General features: G+C 38.0%; 1 protein-coding gene across 2 annotated transcripts in view; it reads left to right on the forward strand.

The window, feature by feature from the left end:
• Ube2e3 (ubiquitin conjugating enzyme E2 E3) overlaps window positions 1–21,155 on the forward strand; it is a 52,606-nt gene extending 31,451 nt beyond the window's left edge. For both annotated transcript variants that reach the window (XM_041639758.1, XM_041639759.1), the window contains exons 4-6: window positions 15,192–15,324; window positions 17,307–17,454; window positions 19,795–21,155. In XM_041639758.1, the coding sequence (XP_041495692.1) occupies window positions 15,192–15,324; window positions 17,307–17,454; window positions 19,795–19,892 (379 nt within the window). In that variant the 3' untranslated portion in view covers window positions 19,893–21,155. The remainder of the gene's footprint in view (window positions 1–15,191; window positions 15,325–17,306; window positions 17,455–19,794) is intronic.
• The last annotated feature ends 5,527 nt before the right edge of the window (window positions 21,156–26,682 follow it).

Genomic DNA, 26,682 nt, shown 5'->3' on the forward strand with positions numbered 1-26,682 from the left:
GTGGAGGGAGTATTGCCTAATTAGGCAACAAAGGTAAATAAGCAAAGGAAGTATGTAGTATTTGGTTCATGTTAGCACTTTCGCCAGATGTTAGCTGAGTGAAAGAAGCCTTTGTGGCTCCAAGGATTACACTCTATGCTATCTCTCAGGGTAAAATACAGTTAGTAAACTTCTTTCTTCAATAGACCAAGGTAAAAATACATTCAAAGAGTTAAGGATTTGCTTTAAGGTTGATGCAAGGTTAGCTTGGGACAACACTTCCTTATCTGCTGGCAGAATGAATCCAGAATGCTCTTGTTCTCTACCTCTCAGAGCTCTGGCTCAACATAATTCTTGTCCTTGGGTGTCTGAATGTCTCAATAGAGGTCTCTTTGCCTGGATACTAACACTGACCAACTGTCTGCCAAGGAAGATAATTGCAGGAGGGAAGACTTACAAGTTTATATAAAGACCTGGTTGAGAGAGCAAGGATATTGACTGTGATTGCTCTCTTGTGGGAAGCATCCAGTATGCAATGCATAGGGAAGATTAACATACTTTCGTGCTGTGGGAAGAATTCCCAGGCTGTAATCTGAGGGAAAGAGCTCTTCCCACAAGAAGTGTGCAATAGAGACAGGTAACACATTCAGAAGGCAATATTCCTTATCGTCTCACAGATAAGGTTGATAAGATGTCCATCTCTGGATACTCCTCATGCCTTGCTAAATGAGGTGCATCTATATGAGATAAGCATCTCTGATGAGTTGACCCCTGAAGGATGCACTGAACTCTGGCTGCATAATCTGTGGTCCATAGCACTGGTTTTTTCCATTTCCTATCTTTTGTGAATAGACAGCAACAGACATGAGTGAGCAAGTGAGCATGATAATGAGTCCTGTGGGCAGATGCCAAGGGTGGTACATACATTTTAGCCTCTCATGGTTTGTCCTCACTGATTTTCATAGTGGCTGCGCCAATTTTCCATCCTACCAGTAGTGAATGTTGCTCCCTTTCCTTGCAGCCTCACCAGTCAATTGTTTGCTTTTTTCTTTTCCTTTTTTTTTTTAATTTTGTTTTTCCAAGACAGGGTTTTTTTTCTGTGTAGCTTTGGAGGCTGTCTTGGAACTCACTCTGTAAACCTCGAATTCACAGAGATCCACCTGCCTCTGCTCCCAAGTGCTGGCAATAAAGGCGTGTGCCATCACTGCCTGGCTGACAAATACCCTGATGCCAGGCTTGGGAAATATTCCCTTCAAATTGTTAGGAGTACAAGTCTCCCCAAACAGTATAGGCTATTTTATTGCACATTACTCTCCAGAGCCTGAAGGCTACAACCTTATTGCTGAAGACTGTACTCTTCATACACAGGAGTAGGAGTGTTCGAGCTGGAATTGACCTGGAAGCCTTCTTCTTGAGCACCAATTCTCATGATATTGACAGGTGCTGTGCAGGCTGCCAAGGGAGAATGTAGTAATATGAGCGGCGGGGCTGCGTCCCCAGTACCCCAGCTGCCTGGCTGGCTCTAGCTTATGCCCCGAAATAATTACAGGGACACTGTATTCTTTTAAACACTGCTTGGCCCATTTCTATCTAGCCTCTTCTAGGCTAATTCTCACATATTAATTTAGCCCATCTCTAATCATCTGTGTTGCACCCCAAGGTGCGCTTACCAGGAAGATTCTAGCTTATGTCCATCCTGGGTCGGAGCTGAATCGCCTCTGCCCAGGAGAGCGGAGCATGGCGTCTTTGTCTGAGGCGTCTTACCTCACTTCCTCTTCCTCCCAGCATTCTGTTCTGTTTACTCCACCCACCTATGTTTTAAGCTATGAGCCCAAGCAGTTTGTTTATTACTTAACCAATGAAATCAACAGATTGATATATGACACTCCCACATCAGGAGAAGAACATAGTCCTTCCCACTTGGAAAGCCTACAAACATGACAATGATTGCATTGACAGGACATTCACAGTGGTGCAGTAGTGGCAGTTTTATCTTGGAGGTAACCGAAAGCTAATTGGATTATAGCCCATTCAATAGGAGGGGATTCATGCTTGACACTGTAAACCAGCCAACTATCCACGAGGAGAGAAGTTAGAGACCTGAGAGAATGACCTACCATTTTTCTAAACCAATAATATACTATGTAATTGTATTCTAAATATGTATCATTATACCCACAGATAAGTATAGCTCTCACTCCCTCATCAAAGAAGCATCTTTTTTCAGCAGTTAGAGAATATAACGGTAACCCACAAATCATTAAAAAAGTTGAGAATAAATGATTATGGGTACCCAACACCATAATCTGCAGTGTTTAGCATGACTAATAACCCAGGGAGAGATATTGGGGTTCAACCTGAAGATCAGGAAAGCAAAGCAGTCAGCCTCTGGATCTTACCTCAGACCGAAAATGGGCGAGATCCTGTCTCCACGAATCCTGAAGACTCCATACCCCACACTCCACTGAGTTCCTGTCTCTTCCCCTTTATATTCTTCTCTCTGCCCAGCCATATCGCTCCTATCCTTACCTCCCTAGTGCTGGGATTAAGGGTGTGCCATCCCAAGAGCTCACTTTTGTGTGAGCTCTGTTTCTCTTTTAGACAGATTCAGTCTTGTGTAGCCAAGGGTGCCCTTGAACTAATGAAGATCCATCTGCCTCTTAATTCCGGAGTCCTGAGATTAAAGGTGTGTGCCCCCACTCTCTGGCCTGTATGGCTGACTACTATGGTTCTCTCTGATCTTCGGAAAGCTTTATTTATTAAAACACAAATATTTCCCCCCTTTGTCTAAAATCAAAAAGGATATAACTAATGTAAGAAAAGTATATACAGAGAAGAAAAGTATATACAATAAGTACAATAACTGTATACAGTATATACATGCAATAAATAAACAATGTTTAGTCCATTTGCATTTGACAAATTCAGAGAAAATACTCCTTATCTATCTTATCTTGTTGAGTCCAAAGTCTTGTACATAATTTACTTTCTGTCATTACTTGCTTTCTGCATATGATAAACAAGAACTATAACTAATTTTCAACTCCCTCAGAGACCCAAGAAGAAAATAATATTAACTGATTAAGCAGGAAGTGTGATTAAGCGACTTCCAGAACATGTGAGAAGTGACAGAAACAGCTGGCTGCCTGGACAGTCACCCAAGGTTCCTCAGCAATATTAGGTTATTCATCTTCGGCCTACAGGCCTAGCATATCCCACAAACTTCTCTGTGAAACAGGATATTCTGAAGCACTGTCCCTCCTTATTTTGACAGCATTTGTCAGTCACTCTCCCTTGTATCCTCCAATTAGGACAGCATACTGTCAGTAGTTGAGGAAAGGCATTTTCTTGCCCAGTAGCTTACTTTTGCCACAAAGAAAGTACACTCTATATGGAATTTCTTTGATGTCCATCATCTTCTCTGAAGTAGATTGGTGCTGCCAGGAGTAGACATGTCTCATTGTCATAAAAAAGAACCTAAGATATTAAAACATCTTAAATGCCATATTCTGTAGATCTCTGAAGTGTTTGAAGATGACCTATCTAAAATATATTTTTGTTTCACCTTGAAAACATACCTAATGTGATTACAAATTTGATTATAATACATGATTAACTACTAACCTGTATTTCCTTACTGGCCTAAACAATTGGTAATAATAATTTTCAAGTACTAGAAATTGGCATTACATTGTCAAATGAGTTCTATAGATACAATACCTTGAACAAGATTGGAAATATATATATATAATATGTTTTAATAAAATTAATCTCAAATTTGTATCAATGTCCAAAATTGTATACAGTATAAAAAAATCCAATCTAATGTAAAACATTTAAAACTAGTAGTTGCTTTTTAAAAGTAGATTCAATAATCTACCCTTTTATCCTATCATACCTCTATATCCCCCTTTTTTCTTTTCAAAACAGGAACTTTGAATCTAATTTCCTTTGTTTAGCTTTTTTCCTGACTGTTATTAATATCAGCAGAAGAACTCTTTGGGCATATTATGAATCAGTAACTGTTGAGAGGTTCTTTAAAGTCCCTTAGTACCAGGAGAATAGCATATAATTCTGACTTTTGGACAGAATCATAAGGGCTTTGATTCACTTTACTTAATATTTACTTGATATTCTGGCTTTCCTGATTTATTTGCATCGGTATGGATTGTAGGGGTTCCATTTTATTGGTATATTCCCGCACAGTGCAAGGAAATATCCAGTTAGTTCTCTTTATAAGTTGAATTCTCTTACCTTTGGGAAAGTTGCGGTTAATCTCTTTGTTCACTTTTTCCCTAATAATTTGTCAATATCATCACTAAAGGTACTATAATCTCTGCTGGGTCTATTTCTGCTAATTGACAAAGTCTTAATTTTCCTTTTAGAATTAAAGCTTTTCTACATAAGTTTTAATTATTTTACTTGGTTTATGTGATTTAAAAGATCCATTCTAAGATAATATTTTCCCTTTGCTTTAAAATTATTCTAGAGAAATGTTTGGCAGGTAATAGGACCAGAATGCAGTAAAGATTCGAATCCACACAATTCACATGTGCCCTCATGTAATTCACATGTAATTTCTCTTCAATCAAAGCCAAATTCTCTTTGAGCTTCAGCTGATAATTTCCTGGGGCTATTTAACTTCTTCTCACCATCTACGGTTATGTTTAAATTAATCAGGTCATCAGGTTTTATCCCAGTAGTGCCCCATACATGTGAAATGTCTTCTAGCAATCTTTGGAAGTCATTAAGAGTCTGCAATCACTCTCTTTTAATTTTCACCTTTTTGGGGTCTAATTTTTTTGTGAACTTATTTTACAGCGTAAATAATTAGTAGAATCTCCTCTTTGTATTTTTTTCTTCAGAAGCAATTTGTAGTCTTCAAGAAGGCAAAATTTTCTTTACTTTTTTCTTTCTAAAGTATCTACATTTGAATCAGATAGCAAAATGTCCATGTAATAGTAAACTTTAGATTCAGGAAATTGCTTATATATAATTTCCAATGGCTGACCTACAAAATATTGGCAAGGGGTGCGACTTTTTAACAAGAGAATCTTCCCTTGATAATCTCTTATCAGGCTGAGAATTATTATAAGTAGGCACTGTGAAAGCCATTTTTTCTTTCTCTTATAAAGATATAGTGAAGAAACAGTCTTTTAAATCAATAATAAAATAATAATAAATAATAATAATAATAATAATAATAGAGGCCATCCTTTAGGCAATCAGTAAAGCAAAGAAATTCAAGATTGTAGAGGTCCCATTGGCTGAATCAATTCCTAGATCTGTTACCATTCTCCTTTTTTCCATATTTCTTTTTAACAGCAAATAGGACAGAATTCCAAGGGCTGATTGATTCTTCAATATGCTGGGTATCTAGTTGCTTCTGTACCAGCTGTTCTAAAGCCTGCAGTTTTTCAATTGTTAAAGGCCATTGCTTCACCCATACTGATTTGTCTGCGAAACACTTTAAAGGTAAAGCTGTTGCTGCCTTTGAAATATCAGCAGCTGTTGTGCCCTATTCTTGTACAACCTGAATGGTCAGTGTCTGTTCTTTATAATATCTTAAAATAGTTTTTCCAGAAGCATATATTAAATTATGGCTTGTTTCTAACATTGTGGGAATGTTAATACGAGCATTCCATTGCTGTAATAAATCATTTCCCCACAAATTCATTGCTATGTTAGCCACACATGGTTTTAATATTCCTCTTTGTCCTTCTGGTCCTGTACATTTGACCCATATGGTGCTCTGCTTTACCTGAGATAAAGTTCTGATCCCTAAAATATGAACATTTGCATCCTGAAGAGGCCAATTTAGATGTCAAGATTCTGATGAAATTATTGTTAATCCTCATCTGTGTCTGCCAGACCTTGAACGACAACACCATTTATTTGCTCTTTGTTCATTTATAGAAGTTTGCCAAAATACTCACTTTATGGTTTCTCCTGAATTTTTTGTTCTCCTATAGCCGTTCTATTATCCAGAGCAGTATGGTTTCTTACAGTAGACATTAGGTTCTTTAATCACTCTGGGAAGGAGATGTAGCACTAATAATAAAAACTCAGAAATAGATATTGGGGTTCAACCTGAAAATGAGAAAAACAAAGCAACGAAGCCACTCGAGAGCTCTTACCTCTGTGAAATCTTCAGACTGAAATCAAACAAGTTCCTGTCTCCTGCCTTGTATTTCGATATGACATGGAAAATGCACCCATGAAACCTCAGCAGTATAGTCTCTGGGCAGCACTGGCTACTGACAGTGTTAGTTGACATTCCAGTGGACAGGAGAAATTCCACAGGTCCTCCATTAGAGGAAGAACTGTAGGCTGTCATTGACTTCCTCCAAGGATGGGCTCTTAAATTTCAAGTGCTCATTCTGGGCACATGTATATATGAACAGCAGTTAATGGATACGATAGGCTAAATATATAATCTATGTGTGATCATATGTACACATGTTAGGAGTAACTAAGGAGAAGGTCATAAATTTGGGAAGGAGAAGTAGGGCACAGAAATTGTTGGGTGCAAGGAGGCAAAGTGCCAGCTAGATACGGTGGTTTTATGTAATTTTGTACTGCTGTAGATGTTTGTAACTTTAATGTTCTTTAAATACATAAACATTCATTTATTGAACCTTATTCCTGGATTGTATGCAAATGACTAGGAGGTTTTTGGTGAACTTCTTTTTTTACTGTCTTAATTGTCCCAATAAGATCCATCTAGTTCATGAGTTCCTTTCTCTATTCTCTTCCTTTCTTTCCATAGTACTCATGCCAAGAGGCTGTAGTGACTGCCCCTTTGTGCAAACATGTATCAGTGTTAGAAGTTACTGTTTGTTTTAGCAATATTAATAGTTATAGATATTAATAGTTACCAGTTTCCTTTCCAGGATTGTTCATTTTTAAATGAAATGAACTAATTCTGAAATGAATGACAGATACATTTTTATTCCTATACATTTATTCCTATACATTATATACATATATTCCTCTACATTATATACATGACGTGTATAGCCTTAATGATCCTTCTCTGAACTTGTTTTTCAGGGGATTAGCCACACGCTCAGTTATTTATTTTGAAGCTTATACATCTTCTAAGTAAAATTTTTTTCAGGTATGGTACAAACTGTAGGTATAGTTCCACATCACTAGTTTAATTCTGTGTAATTATGGGCAGTGTATAAATTATGTGATTCTAAACCTAAGTAAGGCCAATTTATAGCTGTGAAGCGTGCTCTTTTTCTTTAGCTATTTATGATTATTACTAAATTATACCTGATTTTTAAGATGTAGAAAGGTAGTTGAGAATAAGCCACATTCCACATGAAAATGAATGCAGTATTCAAAACTATAAAATACCCATTAAAATAACTAAGCTTGAAGTTGAAATGCCTTGCTGAAACTTGATTTTTTTTTTTTATGAGAAACATCTGAGTTTTACATATCACAAATAGTTCTATCCCCTGGTGGCCAAACAGCTCAACCAGACCCAAAGTGTCTCTTCAAAACATGAAAAGTCTTAAAAAATTAACTTATAAAAACATCCCTATCAAGTCTGGAGCTTGGCATTTCCTGTACATTAGTCCAAAACTCAAGCTAAAAATCTTCTGTTCTTTTTTCCTAAATCAAAGTTTACATTATTCATACAGATTCAGCAGTGTTAAAAATATGCACAAATAACCACATCCATGCAATAAAATTTCTTTGAAAAAAATTTTTTTTAAAGCAATATAAAAGAGCTGACCCAGGGTACGGAACCAGAAGATTTTAGTTTATAACTGGGAGCATAGACTGCTAGCTGACTGGAGGAAAACTGATTCTCAACATTTCAAATGTGTCTGAATCAACCATGATTGGAGTTCCCGAACCATTACTAAGGTAGGGACCTACTAGCTTCTTGGATAGAGTTCATTTATGTGCGGAACATCATTGTCTGTGGGCGGTATAACAGCTGTGCTACAATACAGTGTTTTACAAAGTGCGTGCTCTTTGGGAAGCCCCCATTTCCAGAGTTCTTGGAACCCATCGCTAGCTTTGAATGCCAGGTCCTGCTGTGAAACTTGATTTTTAAATGACATTAAGAGAATCTTGGTGATACCAAGAACAGATTAAGCTGGAAGTGGTAACACCTCATTAAAATCCTATCTCAAAACTGAGGAAAATTGCTATAGTCTTGAGGCCAGTGTAGGCTACCATCAAGGTTTAATCCCCCCATAAAATAAAGCCTAGTGTGGTAGCATACTCCTATAATCTCAACACGTAGGAAACAAAGATGGATTTGTCTTAACTTCGAAGCATTGATTAAACTGCTAGGTTATATGCTAACTTACTTCTAGAAATGTTTTAATTTAAAAGGATATCTGAAAATGGTCTGAGTGCTTTTAGAAACAGTCAGCAGTAAGAGTATGTATTTTTTCACACATATCAACTTTCCACACAGAACAGTAACATTGGCTGATACTTTTTTACTGGTTGACTAATAGCTATAGATGTTTCCTTCCTCACTATAACCCAGTTCTCAGTTTACAGTCTTCCCAAGACCCAGTCCTCATCTTAGTTGCAAAGGATGTGCCTGCTCTTTTGCCAGGGTCTGTTCCTTCATTATTGTCTTTGTCCTGCTTCCTTTGTCTCTTCTGCTGTCACAGAATGACAGTAGAAAAACTCCTCCTTCATTTTATCTTTGCTATGACATGTTTGCTGGTCTGTCTCTTTTCCTTGACTACTTTCCTGTCTTAGGCTGATTGGCTCATTTCCCTCCCTGTTCACAGCCCACATGTCCCTCTGACAATGTTGTGTCCTCCGCCTTTCATTTTCTAATCATTGAATAAGAATAATCTTTTCTTTTGGGCTTTCATTCTTTGTGACTAGGATCTTTTTGTCTCTTTGGTTCTGGGCTGTAAAGTTGTGTTTGGAAGAGTAGAAAATCTCAGAGGCCAAAGTGCATATTTGCCAACTACGTGAACTTGAAGCTATGCTGGTTAAACTGAGGTAGTGTAGATAATGTAGTTTTGACTGCCTAACCTGATGGCACAGTAAACATTGAATTTTAGTGTTACTTACTAAAAAAAAAAATACATGCATTTATTCATTTACTATTAAAGTGGGGGTAAGTGGTTCACATTAATATTGACGGGCAGGTGTGGAGAGCTTCATTTATGTTATTTTGGTTAAAATGTTTCCGGAGTCCAAAATACCTAGGTTTAAGACATAATTTTGGAGTACATCTGTTTGTAATTTAGAAACACTTTTTATAAGCCGAGACTTGAAAAATATTTACTACTTACCGTATTAGCATGCAAATTTTTATGTTTCATAGTTTGTCTTCTGAATTTAATATGTTTTACTTTATTCCTACAGCAATTTTAGACTCAGAGCAAAATTTATAGAAACTACAGCTTTACCATGTAGTCCTTTGCTTCTTGCCTCCTTTATGCAACCCTCATTGGCATCTGCACCAAAGTGGTGTGAGTGTTGTATACTTCAGTTCATGAACTTGCTTTGAACATGCATTGCCACATAAAGTCCCTAGTTTACATAATAGCTCATTCTTGCTGCTATATGTTTTATGGATTTTGACAAATATGTAGTGATACATCTAGCTCGTCAAATCAGTCTCTGTCTATGGCACCTTCTAACTTTTTTACTTCCTCCATAGTGTGCCTGTTTTAGGATGTATGTTAGGAATCTTGAAGTGTGTGGCAGTATATAGATTTGAAATTATCTTCTCTTGACCAAGTAATGTGGATTTAAGGTACATCTCTGTCTTTTTGTGACTCGATAACTCTTTTGTACCAAGTAGTATTTCATCATCTATATGTAACTGTTGGCATACAAAAGAGTTCCACGATAGCCTGGAATGGAGTATAACATAGCTGCATTTATTTGGGGACAAACAGTAAGGGTAGCGATCTGCAGTCTTCTGCATGCTGTGGGAACTGGAACTAAACCCAGCACTTAAGAGAACCACACATGCTTTTTGTCTGCATTTATAGTACATGAGACCACACCCAGAATGGGCCAGAATTTTAAAGGCTATTGGCTGAAGGAATTCCCACAGCACCTCCCCCTTTTGTCTAAATAATAGAGTTCTAAGCCTAATACAAAACTATATATAAGAAGAACAAATATCAAGTATTGTCCAGGGGAAAGAAGCGGCAAAATATACATAAAAAATAGAATTACAACCAGCATGAACAAAAATTAAACAAGAAACAGATGCTAAGTGTTCTGATAGTTATCCTATCGTAAGGAGTCTAAATCTTAAATTAAAAATGGCTTGGCTAAGTCATAAGAGGAAAGTAATTATGACTGTCTAGTTTTCAACCCCATCAAAGGCCTGAGAAAGGAGATAATATTACTTTAGTAGACAGGAAGTGCAATCAAGGAGCTTCCAAAGTGTGCAGTAGATGACAAAGACAGCTGGCTACCTGAGCAATCACCCAAAGTCTCATTTGCAACATTGGAGCAACCAATTTTGGCTAAGGCCTCGAGTGACTGACAGACCATTTTCAGAGGCAGGAAATTTTTCAAAACTGTCTTACCCTATCTTGGCAAGGTTTGGCAGTCTTTTTACTGCTCATCCAGTCTGGTCATCGTGCATTTTGTCAGTAGTTGAGGCAGGGGCAGATCTTTGCCCAAAGGCCAGTTTTGCCAAGAAGAACACAAGCTCCAAGTGGGCTGTCTTTGGTGCCCAACATTCCCTAGAAAATAGATGGGTGCTGCCAGTAGCAACTGTGTCTCACGTCAACAGAATCCTGAATTATTTAAATGTCATATTCTACAGATGTTTGGAGTGTTTGAAGATTACCTAACTAAGTGGAATCAATCTCTATGCACTTAAAGAACCTGATTAATCTAAGTATGGAAAACATGGGTGACTATTGACCTATAATTCTTAATACATATATAGCTTAAAGACTAAGGCTTCATATTAAAAAAAAAATGAAATAGTCTTTAAACAAATGTGCAGCAAATGAGGACAATGACCTCAAAATGTAAACAGTATATAAGTGTCTTGATCAGAGGTAGGAATGTATATTGCAATATGACAAATAATCCTGAAATTGTATCAATATACAAAATGTCTTAAGCAGATATAGAAGCATGCATGCATACAATATGACAAAATAAGTCTGCATATGTGCACAAATATTGTAAACAGAAATAGGTGCATATTCAGTATAACAAATATAATTTGAATTTGTATCAATATAAAAGAATCTACACCAGCATAAATTGTCTATAAATAATAGCTCACAAGTAATCACACTATTACTCACTATTATCCCATCCATTCCCCCTCCTCCTTTTGTAACAGATTCTATATCTATTAATCTATTGAGATCATCTTGGTTGCTTTCCATGTTATGCCATTTTGAATATACCTGCCATGCACAGGTTTTTTTGTGTTGAGTCTCCAGTTTCCTGGTTAAATAAAAACAATGTGATTGCTGGATCATTTGCTAAGATGTGCTTAGTGAGAAACTGTCAAAGTGTCTTTCAAAGTAAATTATCCACAGGCATAGTGGGGGAAAATGCACATATTTTGCATTGCCTCTGTCAGTTTGCTTTCCTATAGTAGCTCTGTACCGATTGTTACCTTTGTGACTTTGCATCGAATGAGATTAACTGAAGTTAGGGACACTGGGTTTCTGTTCTGTTCTCCTGCTCTTCTCTTTCACTCTGCACACTGAGGTCCTTTTCTGTCTCTCAGTAGCTGTGTTGTCAGTCTTCAAGTTGGGTAATTTCCCTCTTTGTTTTCACCTTCCTGAGTAAAGATTCTGGGTTCTTCTCAACATAAACATTAGATACCCACAGAATAATTTGATGCGATTTGGGGGTGGGGGGCAGGAACAGCATTGATCCATAGATGGAGTTGGAAGAATTTATATTTGACACTAGTCTCCCTATGAATTTGATATGCAGAGTATCTATTTAATTAGTTTTGTGGTTTTATCTTGTAAAACATTTATTTACTTTTATTTTTTGAGCAAATGTTTTTTCTGCATTTATGTACTATGTGCATGCAGTAAGGCCTGAAGAGAGAGCATTGACACTGGAGAAACTGGAATCACAAATGGTTACTGTGTCACCATCTGTTGCTGGGAACTGAACCTGGGTCCTCAGCAGAGCAGCCAGTGCTCTCAACTGCTGAGTCTCAAGCTGCCTGTTTTATTAATATTTTACTTTTATTTTTATATTAACTTATCAACAGCTTTTTCATATGGGATTTTCATATATACTTTATTTTGTTGATTCTTCCCTCCTCTGCTTTCTTGGGTTTTCAGTTTCTACTTTTAAATTTAGCTAATTGATACATGATAAATGACCATTGGGCCCACAAGTGATGTCATTGTTGACCTTAGATAACAGTTGTTTCTATAGAAAAATGAGGAAAGGAGCTCAGTTTGAAACTCTTAAAACAGAGAGAAATTGGAGACACTGATAAAGACAGAGCTTTGAAGGAGGGTTTTCTATTAAAAGAACAGTAGCTTAAGGTGAAAGCTGGAAGAGTTAGAGAAACAGAAGTTTGTTTTTTAATCAAGTTTTGGAAAATGGCATTGCTGGATTCTTGTGGATGTTGTTTACCTGAGAGGGAACTGAGACAGTGTAAGGCAGAGTGGATGTTTGTGGAGTTCTGCACTGTAGAAGGGACAGACACAGAAAAAATGTAGATCAGTCAGGAAAGATGGTTGGTTCTTATCACCCTCCCCCACTTCCTGCTCAGCTGAGTCCTCTGGGGCAGGTCTGCTGCTGCCCTAAGAGATGCTTTGAGTTAATGGACTTAGTTCGGAAGCTCTTCTTTCCATACCTCCTGGTGGGTCTGCCCCAGCCTCTCTTTTCCAAGTGATGCCTTGATGTAAATGGAGACCCTGTAGGCCAGGTGCTTCTGTTACATTTAATGTCCTGCTGGAATAGGGTTAAATGAGCTCCTTCTCATGCAGCATAAGAGGGGAAGAATTTAGTTTCACAGTGGGAATCTTGGGTCTTCTACCAAATAACAGGATTTAAGATGGATTCTTCACCTTGTCCATCTTTATTTCCTCAGGCTTGGTGGATTTGTCCAAAGAACCATCTTTTCAGGCTATAATTCTGCAGTCCATTAAAACGCATTGACCTCAACTTACTTTCTATTCAGTCATCTGAAATAGAAGTGTTCTGAGGTCATTTTGTTCTTTGGAAGTTGGTTATATATATTTGGGTACTTACACAAGTAAGTATTTGCAACGTCTGTCAGTAGAGCAGAAGCAGTCGCAGTGAAGTTACAGAAACAAAGAAAGCATTTGGGAGTATAGAATAGCCTTTGTTGAGATTTTGTGTCTTAAGCTTTCTAGTTTTGTAGTGTCATTTTTGCAGAATTAATAACACGTTAAAATGACGCCTGTGTTATTAATATGGCTGCAGTACTGTTTCAGCATTATTATTTAAATAGGACCTCCAGATCATTTCTACATTGATGGGTAGTTTAAAAAACTTAGAGGCAAATGGGTCATGTCTGGGCTATTAAGGACATGTGCTGCCTTAGCAGAGGTCCTGAATTTGATTCCCAGCACCTATATCAGGTGCCCTAACCTCCAGAGGATCTGAAACTGACTCCTAGACTATGGGGCACCTTCACTCATGTGCACATGTCCTCCCTGCCTACCCCAACCCATATACACATGATTAAAAATAAACGTGAAAATTTAAACAAATAGAGAATGACAGTTTGTAGCAGGTGTGCAGTGTTTACAGGAATCTTAGCGTTCCCGTACTAGCCACAAATTGTGAGTTTAGGTTATACTGAACTGTTACATTTTTATTCCATATGTGATACTGATGTTGAGCACATTGCATTGATATGTTAATGTGGTTCAATAGAATTCAAGTCTTGATTTCTTAACATTCCCCTACAAGCACCCAGGGTTCCTGAGTCTGATTCCAGGCTAGAGGAGTTGACGTTTCTCATGCCGAAAGGGAGAATATGCTCTAAAATGAAGCCAGCGTGTCAGAAGCGTGTCGGTGCTGTTTGTAGGCTCTCCCACCGGGCAAATCTAAAACCCAGCAGCAAAATGATTACAAACAGTAGTAACTGGTAAAGCATTGGAAAGAAATAGTAATTTATGAGACCATATCAATAACATAGCATTCATATAAACACATAGGGCAAGAGGGAGCTCAAGACAGATGTCAAATGTGAGTTGAAAATTCATGATTATGCCAATGTGTCATAGTAAAGTTCAGAGGATTCCAAGTGAGTGGAATTCCAAGTCTAGAGAAGAAATTTGAATGAAGAGTAGCTTGTTTGCATGGTTGTAGTCTGACCAAAGAATACATACTGACTGCAGGAAAAGATAGTAACTAAGCCGTGGGAAATCTGGAACATATGTTTATGACTGAAGCGTAACATCACTGGTGAGGAACAGGACCCCATATCCTGGTCTTCAAACTGTCATGACCTCCAGTGGCACATCACTTACTTCTCTGGTGAGAAGTGTGCTTATTTGAGTCTTATTATGAAAGAACCACAGACAAACTCAAAAGTACAGCACGTTTTTTAAGGGACTATATTCTGTCAAATAAAAGTTAGAAATACTAAATAAAGGAACGTTAAACCATACAGCATAAATAAATTTGATGAGGTGCACATGGTGGATTATGCCTGCAGTTACAGTGATACAGTTGGGAAGGCAATAGTATTGCAAGTATAGGCCAGCCTGGGGTTACATAATAAAATCCTATAAGAAATAGATTATAAGTATATAAGATAATAAAGTTTTCATGACCCCAAGACTTGGTCTTATATTGGTGGGGGTTATTACAGATTAGTTGAAAATTTTATCATGCAGATTATAGATTACTGTGGTTGACATAGTTACTGGAATTGTAACTGTTGACTTGTAAATTATTTTTTGGAGGAGCACATGGAAAGGATCACAGTATTAACAACTTTGTGTGTGTGGTGGGGAGGGGGTATAACAAATGTCAGGAGGCATTGTGTAAAGTTATATAGTGTTTGTGTTTCATTTGTATTATTTCAAAGTGTATGCCCGTGTGCTTGAGTACATCTGTTAGTCTTGTTGCTTTAGATTGCTTGTTTAATTTTATTCTAATTAATGAATTGCATTCATCTTAAGATGTTGACCTAAACTTTTATAGATGTGTATACAGGTGTTTATATAGGTATTTATAGATCTGTATATTGATTTTTGATTTCTTTTAACTAGTGCTGGGCCTAAAGGAGATAACATTTATGAATGGAGGTCGACTATACTTGGTCCACCAGGTTCTGTATATGAAGGTGGTGTTTTTTTTCTGGATATCACGTTTTCTTCAGATTATCCATTTAAGCCACCAAAGGTAAGAACCTGTATATACATTGATTAAATATCCTTCTCCCAAACCCAGGTATTTTAAAATTTAAATGTATATTAATGTAATAACTATCATTTCATCATTATTCATGAATTAATATGAAAATTCAGAACCTACTTCCTCCCACCCTATGGGATTCCCGGTCTCCAAGGGGAGGGACCTGATGGAGACCTCCAATTAGAATCTCTCTCCACATATCTGGTTGTGGGTCTGTGCACCCGCACCCATCTGCTTCCAGAGGAGAACTCTCTGATGACGATGACTGGACCCATCTCTGAGTTTATCATTGGGAAATGGGATTTTCTGTTTTGTTTTGCTTTGCTTTTAGGTTTCTAGGTTGTCCAGTCTCCGGTGCCTGGCCATCCAGGCAGTGTAAGGCTAGTGTGGGCTTCATGTTAAACCACACGTTGTTTGGCCATTCCTGGATGTTCTACATCATTATTTCCCCAGCACATCTAGCAGGCAGGACAGATTGTATAGGTTGAGGGTTTTGTGGCTTTGTTGGTATCCAGGTTTCTCTTTCCATAGCCTACAGAGTATCTTCCCACACCAAAGAGACTAGAACATGGGGGTGAAGGCTCCACGCAGGCAATAACTCAACTTCTCTATATTCAGTAAGTTATGTGGATGTTATCCTCAGCAATTGGGCCCCCGCTGCCACTGTGTGGAGAGTGACCTGTCCTTGTACCAGCCTGGGTTGTTGGGTTCTCCACAGGATCCTCTTGGCCAGCAGCTCAACTGGAAGACTTATCTGACTACAGATTCCATATCCTCCATTGCTGGGAGTCCTCCAGCTGCCTCCTCCTTCTACACACACCCCCCCTACATCATCTCAGTTTCCTGCTCCCATCTCCACCTGCCAGTCCATGTGTAAAGTGTATTCTATTTCCCCTTCCGAGGGAGGTCCGTGCATTACTCCCCCTAGAGCCCTCTTTGCCTATCGTTTCTGGTCTGTGGACTGTAACTTGATAGTCATTTATTTATTATTTAACACCCACTTGTAAGTGAGTGCACACCATATTTGTCCTCAGTCGGGTTATTACCTCACTCAGGATGATACTTTTCTAGTTGCTCCTATTTGCCTGCAAATTTCCTGATGTCATTTTTTAAACAACTGAATAATACTTCATTTTTAACTGCAGCATTTTATAACAAGATCGTCCTTAACCACTTGAACATACTCCAGATTTGACTGTTTTTGAGTGTTTTACAGTGTGATCATTAGAATCTAAAAATCCTAAAAGTTATCTTTAAAAGCTCTTCAGATGTGCAGGTCTGCCTTTCTAAATCAAATAAAGGGTTAGAACCCTCTTATTATAGTGCCACAAATTGGATTCTCTTGAAAATGATACATATTTTTTTATTCTTTGGTTGTCACCTATATAATAAAGCTTTAGTAAACTTTATGCCTATTTTTATAAATAGAGTTGCTTCTGTGTGCCTAGTTTTTCATATTGGAAATTGGTCTCAACAAACTAGAAAAAATAGGGGGGGAAAGATAACAGATATATTTCTTTGTGGGGAATTCCATTTACAATTACATTTTTATTGACACCATTAGTGGAAATGGAAATTGTCTAGCAGCTGTCTCTCCCTGCTGCTTGATCCCTCCTGCTCTGTTTCTTGACAACTGGGATTATAGGCATGCACTACAGAGACAGGAGGATTGCTGTAAGTTTGAAACAAATCTGGCCAGCCAGAGCTACATATCTAGACACCTCATGTCTAAAACCAAACAACAATAGCAACTAAAACCAAAACAACCTTAACAAAACCTAAGCCAAATATAGTTCTTTCTATACTAAGTCAAAACCAAACTAGTATTTTTAACTAAATCACATTAAACTATTCAATTTTGTTGTTACACCTGGTTATTATTTGTTGTCAGCATCATCTGGTACATGGGACTGCTGAGATGAATTGGTGACACAGCCTATTTTCTTCTGTTTCTATGTGACTGTGTATAGGTTACCTTCCGCACCAGAATCTATCACTGCAACATCAACAGTCAGGGAGTCATCTGCCTGGATATTCTAAAAGACAACTGGAGTCCTGCTTTGACTATTTCAAAGGTTTTGCTCTCTATTTGTTCCCTTTTGACAGACTGCAATCCTGGTAAGCAAATCTTTTTAAATCTATAAATAAGACTTCTTAGTTTAATGTTGATCAAGAAATAAATGTTAGAAAGATGATCAGCATAAGATTTGTTTTGAAGGATAATCATGGAGGTTGAGTCAGCGGAATAGTGAATCTGAGGCTGACTTCTCATGCATACTTCTGAGTTAGCTGGGGCTATCTGGTAAAACCCTTTCTTAAAATCACCAAAGACTTATGAGGAAACCAATATCATGTTGGTTAGACAGTCAGTCAAAAGTTTCTTAATATTCATTTAGTTTATTAATGTCCTGTAGCAAAATCTCATTTAGGCCACCAACCAGCTTCTGAATCGTGACATGGAGAAATTATTGGCTAGGAATGCTTGGCCCTAGCTCTTATTTTAATGTTTCTCTTTATCTACATTTTTCCTTGGGGCTTTTTACGTTTCTTTCTGTACATCTTGTTTTCACTGCTTCTTGTGTGTCTGGCTAGCCCTGGGTATGGACCTCTCTTTCTCCCTTGTTCTTTTCCCCTCTCCGCTCTCTCTCTCACCTAGATTCTTCCTCCTACTTATTCTTTCTGTCCACCAGCCCCACCTATCCCTCTACTGCCTGGTTACTTTTTATTACCTAGGTCAGGTTTTTATGAGGCCTATCCAAGTGCCTTATGCAAGCAGATGAAACAGCAGCACATCTTTACATAATTAAACAAGTGCAACACAAACAAATGTAGCAAGTCTTTGCAGTGTTAAAAAGGCAGCAAAACAAATGTAACACTTTTTCCATAAAAAAATATTCTACAACATAAACAAATGTAACATATCTTTACATAGTTAAACAATATCATACCCCTCTGTGATGATTTTTGTACTATCAGCTATGGAACCTTAACTGGGACTGTACAGATCATTTCTGTCGGAGTTGAGCAGTGTCCCTGATTCCTTTTCCATCCTTCCATGCTGCCATGTGCTTTACTGTACTCACCCGGTAACTGGGGGTTTCTCCCTTTTTGTATTAAAACTTAAATAGAGCAGTAACGAATATTGCAGTTACTACTCATCAGTCAGTCCAGATTGTTATGTAGAAACTCAAAGTTATTGGTTAATGACTTCTGAGATGCCTCCTAAGAAATTGAACATGGGTAGCCAACCTGTTAGAGTCATGTTTAGACCTGCAAGTCGCTACTGTGAGGGCTTGGTTATTACACTGAGAGGGTTCAAGGAGGAGAGAAGAAGAGAGAATTGTGCATTTGTTTAAGCAAACACGTGGAAATAACCTGAGTGTCCACAAAGAGACTGCAGCTATTGAAGAATGGAACAGTTCTGAACTTACGGGGAGATAGTTTTTTAGATCTAGTATATCAAGATACAGAGATTCTTGAAAAGATACATCCATACTTAACAAATATTGTTATGTTCTAGGTCTAAGGCATATATAGAATATCTCAAAAAAAGAATTTAAAGGTGTTAGTAGTTGTTTGCCAGGGAGAGGGTTGTGTGTCTTGGAGTCTAAAAGGGAAAGCCTTTACTCTTCAGTATGGCTGTGTTTGGAACACTTCCTGCACCATGTGCACATACTTTGCTTATGAAAGTTGTTTTTTATCTCAGATTCACTTTTACTTTAAAATTATATTTAAAATGAAATGATAGGTAAGTTTTTTTTTTAGTGGCTTATGTTTACAATTAGAGAAATAACTGTATGACTGTCAGGGAACATTTCATTCTGAATAGCATTATAAGATGGAAGCTTTATGTAAAACTTATGTTAAGATGTATAACAAGACAAAAATACACCTTCTATTCCACTTTCATAGTTGAACAAAATGTCACAAATAACGTGACAGAGAAGCTGCATCTATAATATTGCAACAGAATATCTTAGGCTGCAGAAGGAAGACCTGCACAGTGACATTAGCGATTGACATGCTGTGTGTGTGTGTGTGTGAGAGAGAGAGACAGAGACAATCAGTGGCTGCTGAGGAGCAAGAATATGTCTTTTCTAGAGATGAGCCCCTAAGTGGTTGACCTTAAACACGTGAACCTACGAGTGGGGAAGGGTATGCATATGATATCGTGTAATAATGATAATGACAGATGTTTTGAATTTGAGTGAATGGTTCGGGGAGAGATGCAAGTAAAAATAATGTAAATACAGTAGTCATATGATTCCCAATAAAATTTAAAATTTTTGTTAATTTACCATTGACTTTTTCAGTAAAAGGGGCTTATGTCATCATAGATTATTTTCTTTGGAAAAATCAAAGCATACTGTATTCAAATATAACTTACACTGTAATGCAATTTTAGAACTGTACATGTAAAGCACACCTGATGTCTTAATATTGTTTTCACTTTTCCAGCGGATCCTTTGGTTGGCAGCATAGCCACTCAGTATTTGACCAACAGAGCAGAACATGACAGGATAGCCAGACAGTGGACCAAGAGATACGCAACATAATTCTCATAATTTGTATGCAGTGTGAAGGAGCAGAAGGCCTCTTCCCACTGTGCTTCGGATCTTTATAGCCTTTACAATACGGACTTCTGTGTATATGTTATACTGATTCTACTCTCTGCCTTTATCCTTTGGAGACTGGGAGACTCCCCCAAAAGGTAAATGCTATCAAGAGTAGAACTTTGTAGCTGTAGATTAGTTACGTTTAAAATGCCTACTTGCAAGTCTTGCTTCTTTGGGATATCAAAATGTATTTTGTGATGTACTAAGGATACTGGTCCTGAAGTCTACCAAATATTATAGTGCATTTTAGCCTAATTCATTATCTGTATGAAGTTATAAAAGTAGCTGTAGATGACTAGGAATTATGTCATTTGTATTAAGCCCAGATCTATCTCTGAGTATGTGGTTCATGCTGTTGTGAATATGTTTTACCTTCCCCCTTTGTCAGTTTGTAATGAGAGGATTTCCTTCTACCCTTTGTAGCTCAGAGAGCACTGATGTATCATCTCAAACACAATAAACATGCTCCTGAAGGCATAGTTTCTTGTCGTAATGTTGAAAGTCTTGTCAGAAGGTGTGTCTGAGATGATTGTTGATGAAATAAAGATGTGGCTATGAAGATTGATTATTAAGGACTAATACAAATGGATGAATTATTAAATTGAAAGCATTTAAAAATCTTAAGCGTGTAGAGTTTTTTCCTTTAAGGAGAGCATATAGTGGGCTTAAATGTGAAGCTGGATTTAAACCATTGGTCTTTAAAAAACAAACATGAATTCTACATTGATGATGTAATATTTGAGTTGAAAATGAAGTCCTGGGATATTCAGGACCCGCTCCATGTCTTACAGAGCATTTTGTTTCCAAATTGGTGATGTCTATTAAAAGTTGGGCAATACTGTCAGATAATTGCTATTCTGTGACTGCTTTTCTATGGTGCTTTTCCCTTTAATCCTGATCTTGAATTTTTATGGTGCATTACTGTTACTGTGATCATGGCCAGCAAGTGTAGCCAGAGGCGCAAAGGCCCTGTTTCCCTTAAGGTAGAGGTGTGTTCATGTGCAGATGTGGCACTCTCTGTTGAAGACATACTATTGTAAGGATGTAGAGCTTAAATAACTTCTAACTGTAATTATGAAGTGTACTGTTTAGCTTGTAATTATTAAGCTTTCTTAAGAGAATTGTAAACAATATGATTGTACTATTTTTTTCCCCTGTGCCTGGAATAAATTATCTGTGGTCAGTTTCTTTATCGATCCTAAATATGGTAATACAGTATCATCATAAAATTTATGGAAATTTATCATTAGAATAAGAGTAAGTATTGCTTTGGACTGGGGAATGCTAGCTCAGTGGTTAAGGCTACCTTGGCACCCCCAGCACCACACACGTACACAGACACAGACATTTCTTTAGGGAAGTGAGTCATGTTAGTTACATAGACTACCACTATTAAAATATGGGCTTCTGTTCAAATATTTGATGATAGAATTACTAAATCAGGGAAAAACTTAAATTTAACAGGTTTCTCATTTCTACAAGTGCTATACACACACACAGTGAACAACATGTTAATGATAGAAGATTTAAGCTTTATTTCAGAAAACTTCTGATTCTTATTTTAAACATTAAAAATCCACAGTTCAAGTCAATATGATGAGAGTGGAGGCCATGCATGATAGTTAAAATCATTTTCATTAATCATGGTAAGCTGTGGAAAGGACTTCATCCCACTGCTGAGATGGGTCATTCTACCCTAGAGGAATAAGCTTCTTTTGGTCTCGGAAGCTTTCATCCTGAGCCTTGGGGTGTTACTGTGTTGCCCTTCCAATTGTAATTTGTGGATGTGTGGGAGTGGCCGAGCCACCATGTATCCTGTTGGACCTGTAGTGTCCTAATGATTGCACACCCTCTAAGGAGCTGGGCTGTGCAAAAACGTGTCTGATATGCATACCTGCTGTAACTGTTGCCTGTGAAAGAATTATTCATCGATTATTATAATTTCTAAAATTAGATAAATTATTTGAGTAGATCTTTACGAACCAATTTTAGTTTCAGATTTATTTCTAACAAATACAAGGTAGTTTATTAGTATTCGTTACCGGAACACTTAGGATAGTTCCCTTTGTTTAAAAACTTGAAAATGAGATGAGTAATACTAAAAACCACCTTACATACCACATCTAAAAGTTTGTACTGATAAGCGTATCAGATATGTTATTTTAATTACATGGACATGACCTTTTCTTTTGAACTAGGAAATCTTAACTAATTGTGGGAATAAAAATTTGTATTTTTACCATGCCACCTTTTCTCAGAAGAGCTTTGAGTTTTGTCTCTGATTTGTAAAAGAACTTTAGTCAGTCCACTGGTTTTCAGTGGTGTTCACAAGTAATAGAAGAATGACAGGCATAAATATTGAGAGGCCGTTTAGTCCTGAGACTGCGATTATCATCATGGTAATGCATAGATTATTAACACATTCCTAGTTGCAGTTTAAATTGTGGGCTTTGGACAGATCATTTAAGTATGAGCTGAAACATCAATTGTGTTTTGTCAATCCACCTTAAGAAACTAATCCTAAGGTAATTGCATTATTCTTATACTTCATTTAATGTTCCTTATTCAGAGTAAGTAAATGTACAAGCCTCTTTGTTTTATATCAAGTCTCATTAGTTTTTTCAAGCGATACTCCAATAATAATAATTAGACTTTAGTACATACCCATTATTTAAGTCAAATCTCACTAGCTCCTCAGTTTCCCCTTCGGAAGTTCTTTGTTGTTTGTTTCCAGTGTGCAGTGGAGCAGTTCCGCACAGTGGACTGTTAGTGCTTCCAGAATGGTACAGGGTACAGTGCTGAGTGGCTTATGTAACTGCCTATCAGTGGTATCTTGCTCACTGTCAGACAGCGTCCACCCTCTTAACCTAGAACTGAGACCTGTGCACATCTGTCCCAGGCATGCACGCTTCTGTTTTTGCAGTTTTCTTTCCTATCTGACTGTTGAACCCACAAGCAGCTCCCTGAAGGGAATGCTCTGGAACCAGCATCTTCCAGTTTGCCACCTGCTGTGCTTGCAACTGCTTGTGTCTGCACTGGAAGTCCAGAGTGAATTTTAAGGAAGAACTCCCAATGTCAACATACATAAATGCTAAGAAGCCGAAGTGTGTGTGTGTGTGTGTGTGTGTGTGTGTGTGTGTGTGTGTGTGGTTACAGACATCCTTTAGTCTTTGTCATTAGGTGTAGGTTAGGCAGCAGAGCGCTGGAGCTTGGTCCTGGGTGTATTCTAAAGTAGAGCAGAACTTAACAAAATAAATAGCTTGGCACGTAGACAGTGAGTACCGTAGTCATGGAGATCTGTCTCATGCAAGTCACTGGAAGGTGTTCCCCTCAGATCTCCTCAGTTTGCCTCACATCCGCCCTTTGAGCACTTACGTCTCACCGCTGTCATTTGCCTGTTAGTTTGTCCGTCTTTTTTCCTCAGACACCATCTGCACATGCATCACAGAGAACCGAGCATTTGTCTTCCACTTTCAACAACAAGCCTAGTGACCTCTCTAAAAGTCAAGAACTCCTTTTTATCTTTCTCTTTTTTGGAAACGTAGGGAGTGGGTGGGCAGATAGTGGTTAGAAGACACATATACTGTATAACCTAACTGATTTACATTGAGAGTTTGTTCTTCAAAGTTTAAATGCTTGATAATTGCTTAGTTTTTTTAGAATATGAAACATACAGAGATTAATACATTTACACATCCTTATTAGGTAGTTTATCACTTTCCTGTCCAGATAGGTTTTTCTCCATAGCAAAAGAAAAACATGTCTTGGTTAAAAAAATTAATAAATAAAAACATTGTTTTCTGCTGAATAAGAAGCTAAACGGATGTCCCTGCTGATATAACAAAATCAATCACATAATGTTTATATCAATCTATATAATACTCAATATACTTAATACTGGCTGCCATTTTAAATATTCTTGGGCTAGGAAAATGGCTCAGCAGATAAAAGTGCTTGCCATGCAAACATGACCACCTGAGTGAGCCCAGAACACACATTAAAGGCAGAAAGAGAAAATACACTCCATCTCCTGCCCCTTCTCGACATTATACGTACACACAGAAACACTCCATCTCTTGTCCTTCCTCCTAGACATTATACATAGTAGTTAGATGTTGATACATGCAGCCCTGTGACTTGGCCATGTTTAAGTTTCAGTTAAGCACAAATGCTAGCATTGCTTAAGATCCTTTGCTGGGCACATTCATGTTTTAAATGTGGACTTGGTGCTTCAAGACAGATGGTGAGGTGGCACATTGCAGTCTGAACCTAAGAGCATTTGGCAGTGCTAAAATTGAGCTTTCTGTTTAGTCCAAAATAATTCAGTGATGAGTGGGCTACTTTGTACTTTTCTTCCCTCAAAATTTGAGTATTTGGAAATCTTGGCTTCCAGAGATGCAAACTACATGTAACCATATTTAACTATGTGTAGGCACCTTCATAAAGGCAAGCTCTTAATGGTGGATGTCCTACATAGCAGTTTGGCATGTGTCACTTGTTTTGACATCATAGTGATGTTTCTAGTAAGACTGGCTAGTACTTGGTTGTATCTCATTGTACACACAAAATCTCCCAGACTTGAAGTGTACCGTTGGAGAAGCTCATGGGAAGCTGGAATCATCACATAACCCTGCAGTGATGGGAAGGAGCACGGTGGTCACCCTCTATTTTACTTTATTCCCTCCAGTGCCTCTTCTCAAATGCTTTGCTTGCACTGCCCTCCCCGTCCATGCCTGGGCTAGAGGATCGCAATTAAAAGAAGTCTTTATTTATAGAAGGGCATGCCCCGAATCCATTAGCATTTCTGAAGTCCTGTATCTTGCTAACTAAAGTTGGAAATCGTTTTGTATTTTGACTGGCAGCTTGTTACATCCTTCTCAATGTATCTTTTTTCCCTCGAGTATTTTAAAAGCAGAATTTACATAACCCTGTTTATCGTTCAGGAATACTAGGTATAAATTGCCATGGGATTCCAAAAGCCCACAGGAAGTTACAGTGTTCCAGTGGGGCCTCCTAGAGAGAAAGTACAGACACATTCCCCTTGGCACTAAGGTGTGTGTGTTGCCTGTGGTGATGATGGTGGACCAGAAGGTGTGATTTAGGGAGGCACTACACCGGGAAAACCACCCAACCCATCTAAATTCTGGAAAAAGGTGTACTCTTCTGAGCTTGGGCTAAAAATACTGTCTTGCTTGTTCTCATTGCTGGAAGGTTAAAGAGATCAATAAAGTTTCATCTGCTTCTCCACATCAGACTTGTCTGTATTTTCTTCATGTCCAGAGAAGCCCAGGTCACAAAGGGTGGTGGTTCTGGAAAGTGTTAGTTATCCATTCTATGCTGCTATTGCAGATTCTTTTTCTGAGATTAAATACATTGTACACAGGTGCTGTGACCACACATCGATTCATCTCATAGAACATGCTATAGTCTGGTCTAACAGCTGCCTCCATTAGTACTTACAGCTCTGAGCCCACCTGGAAAACTGTTCCATAGCACAGTATCCCCAGAGACTGGAGCTGGAAGACCAGCTTGGTGGGGAATATGCCCCCCCCCCCCCATGATTTACAGCTTCTGAAAATGACCAGAATCTGCTCTCTTAACAAATAGGGATAGTAGCCTTAGTTTCAAAGCTGGAATCCTGCCCATGACTCTAAATACTGCTGTCAAAACCTACCATCATAAAGTCGAAATATACATTTATAAAAATATTACCAAGGTTATAGCCTGTCATTTTTTGACATTTTCCTTTAAAAAGAACAAATATGGGAATCACAACTTAAAAATTTTAGTGTGTTCTCAGTAAATCAGCTAAGTAATTATCTTTAATAGCTAGTGAATAAAATATTCTGATGAGAACTGATACCTAAGTTCAGATTTCTGGGTCTTTCGTAAGATGAACTTCACAGCCAAGCAATATCACCACCGGTTTTATTTGGTATCTTGTTCTGTAACTGGGATTTTTTTTTCCCCTACTTTTTAGAATCTGAATTCTTTTTTCAGTTACATAATTGGACTAATTCCAGTGAACAACACTGCAAAATGTAGTGTCAGAGAATATTTAGTGGCAAAACAATGCATTGTGAGTTACTTGGAGAACAAATGTTAAGAAAATACCATTAAGTTCTATGCAGTATGACACCTCCCTGTAGAGCATGGTTTTGCTTGGTCTCTGGCTGTGTCCTGTTTTTTCTTTGTTTTGTTTGCTTGCTTGCTTGGTTTTTGTTTCAGCTTTCAACATTGGAATTCTCTGTTTACTGCTGAAGAACTGCGTGTCAGTTGGGGATGTTGTTCTCAGAGCCACTGAGCATGGCCATGTGTCCTTTAGAATTGTGAGTTCAAGGGATGTTTGGGGGAGCCCTCCAACATCCCAGCACCAAACAGCTCTTCACTGCCCACAAGGCCACTCTCCCCGAACTTCTTTCTGCCTTGTTATTCCTTTCACACTTAAAGAGTGCCAACAATTATGTCTGTTTAAGGATGGATCGTTTATATTTGTAACGTGGCTGCCTTGAGGCTCACGTAGGATTTTTACACTCTAGCGCTGGTCTTGCCAATCGTCTCTAGGTAATTCAGAGTCAGAAGCAATGAGAGAGGGGAAACGTTTTAGGAATTAGAATTATTTTGGATGCAACAGCAGCAAGTTCATCTACATTCTTCTCAGGAGGAAATCTGTGCCATGCATAGTTTCTGAGGATTTGTCTTAGTACTGGTCCTTCCAGAACAACAGTGG

Source organism: Microtus oregoni, unplaced genomic scaffold (assembly GCF_018167655.1).
Source record: "Microtus oregoni isolate MIOR12 unplaced genomic scaffold, Mior012 000060F_ref0000265, whole genome shotgun sequence".
Classification (NCBI taxonomy): Eukaryota; Metazoa; Chordata; class Mammalia; order Rodentia; family Cricetidae; genus Microtus; species Microtus oregoni.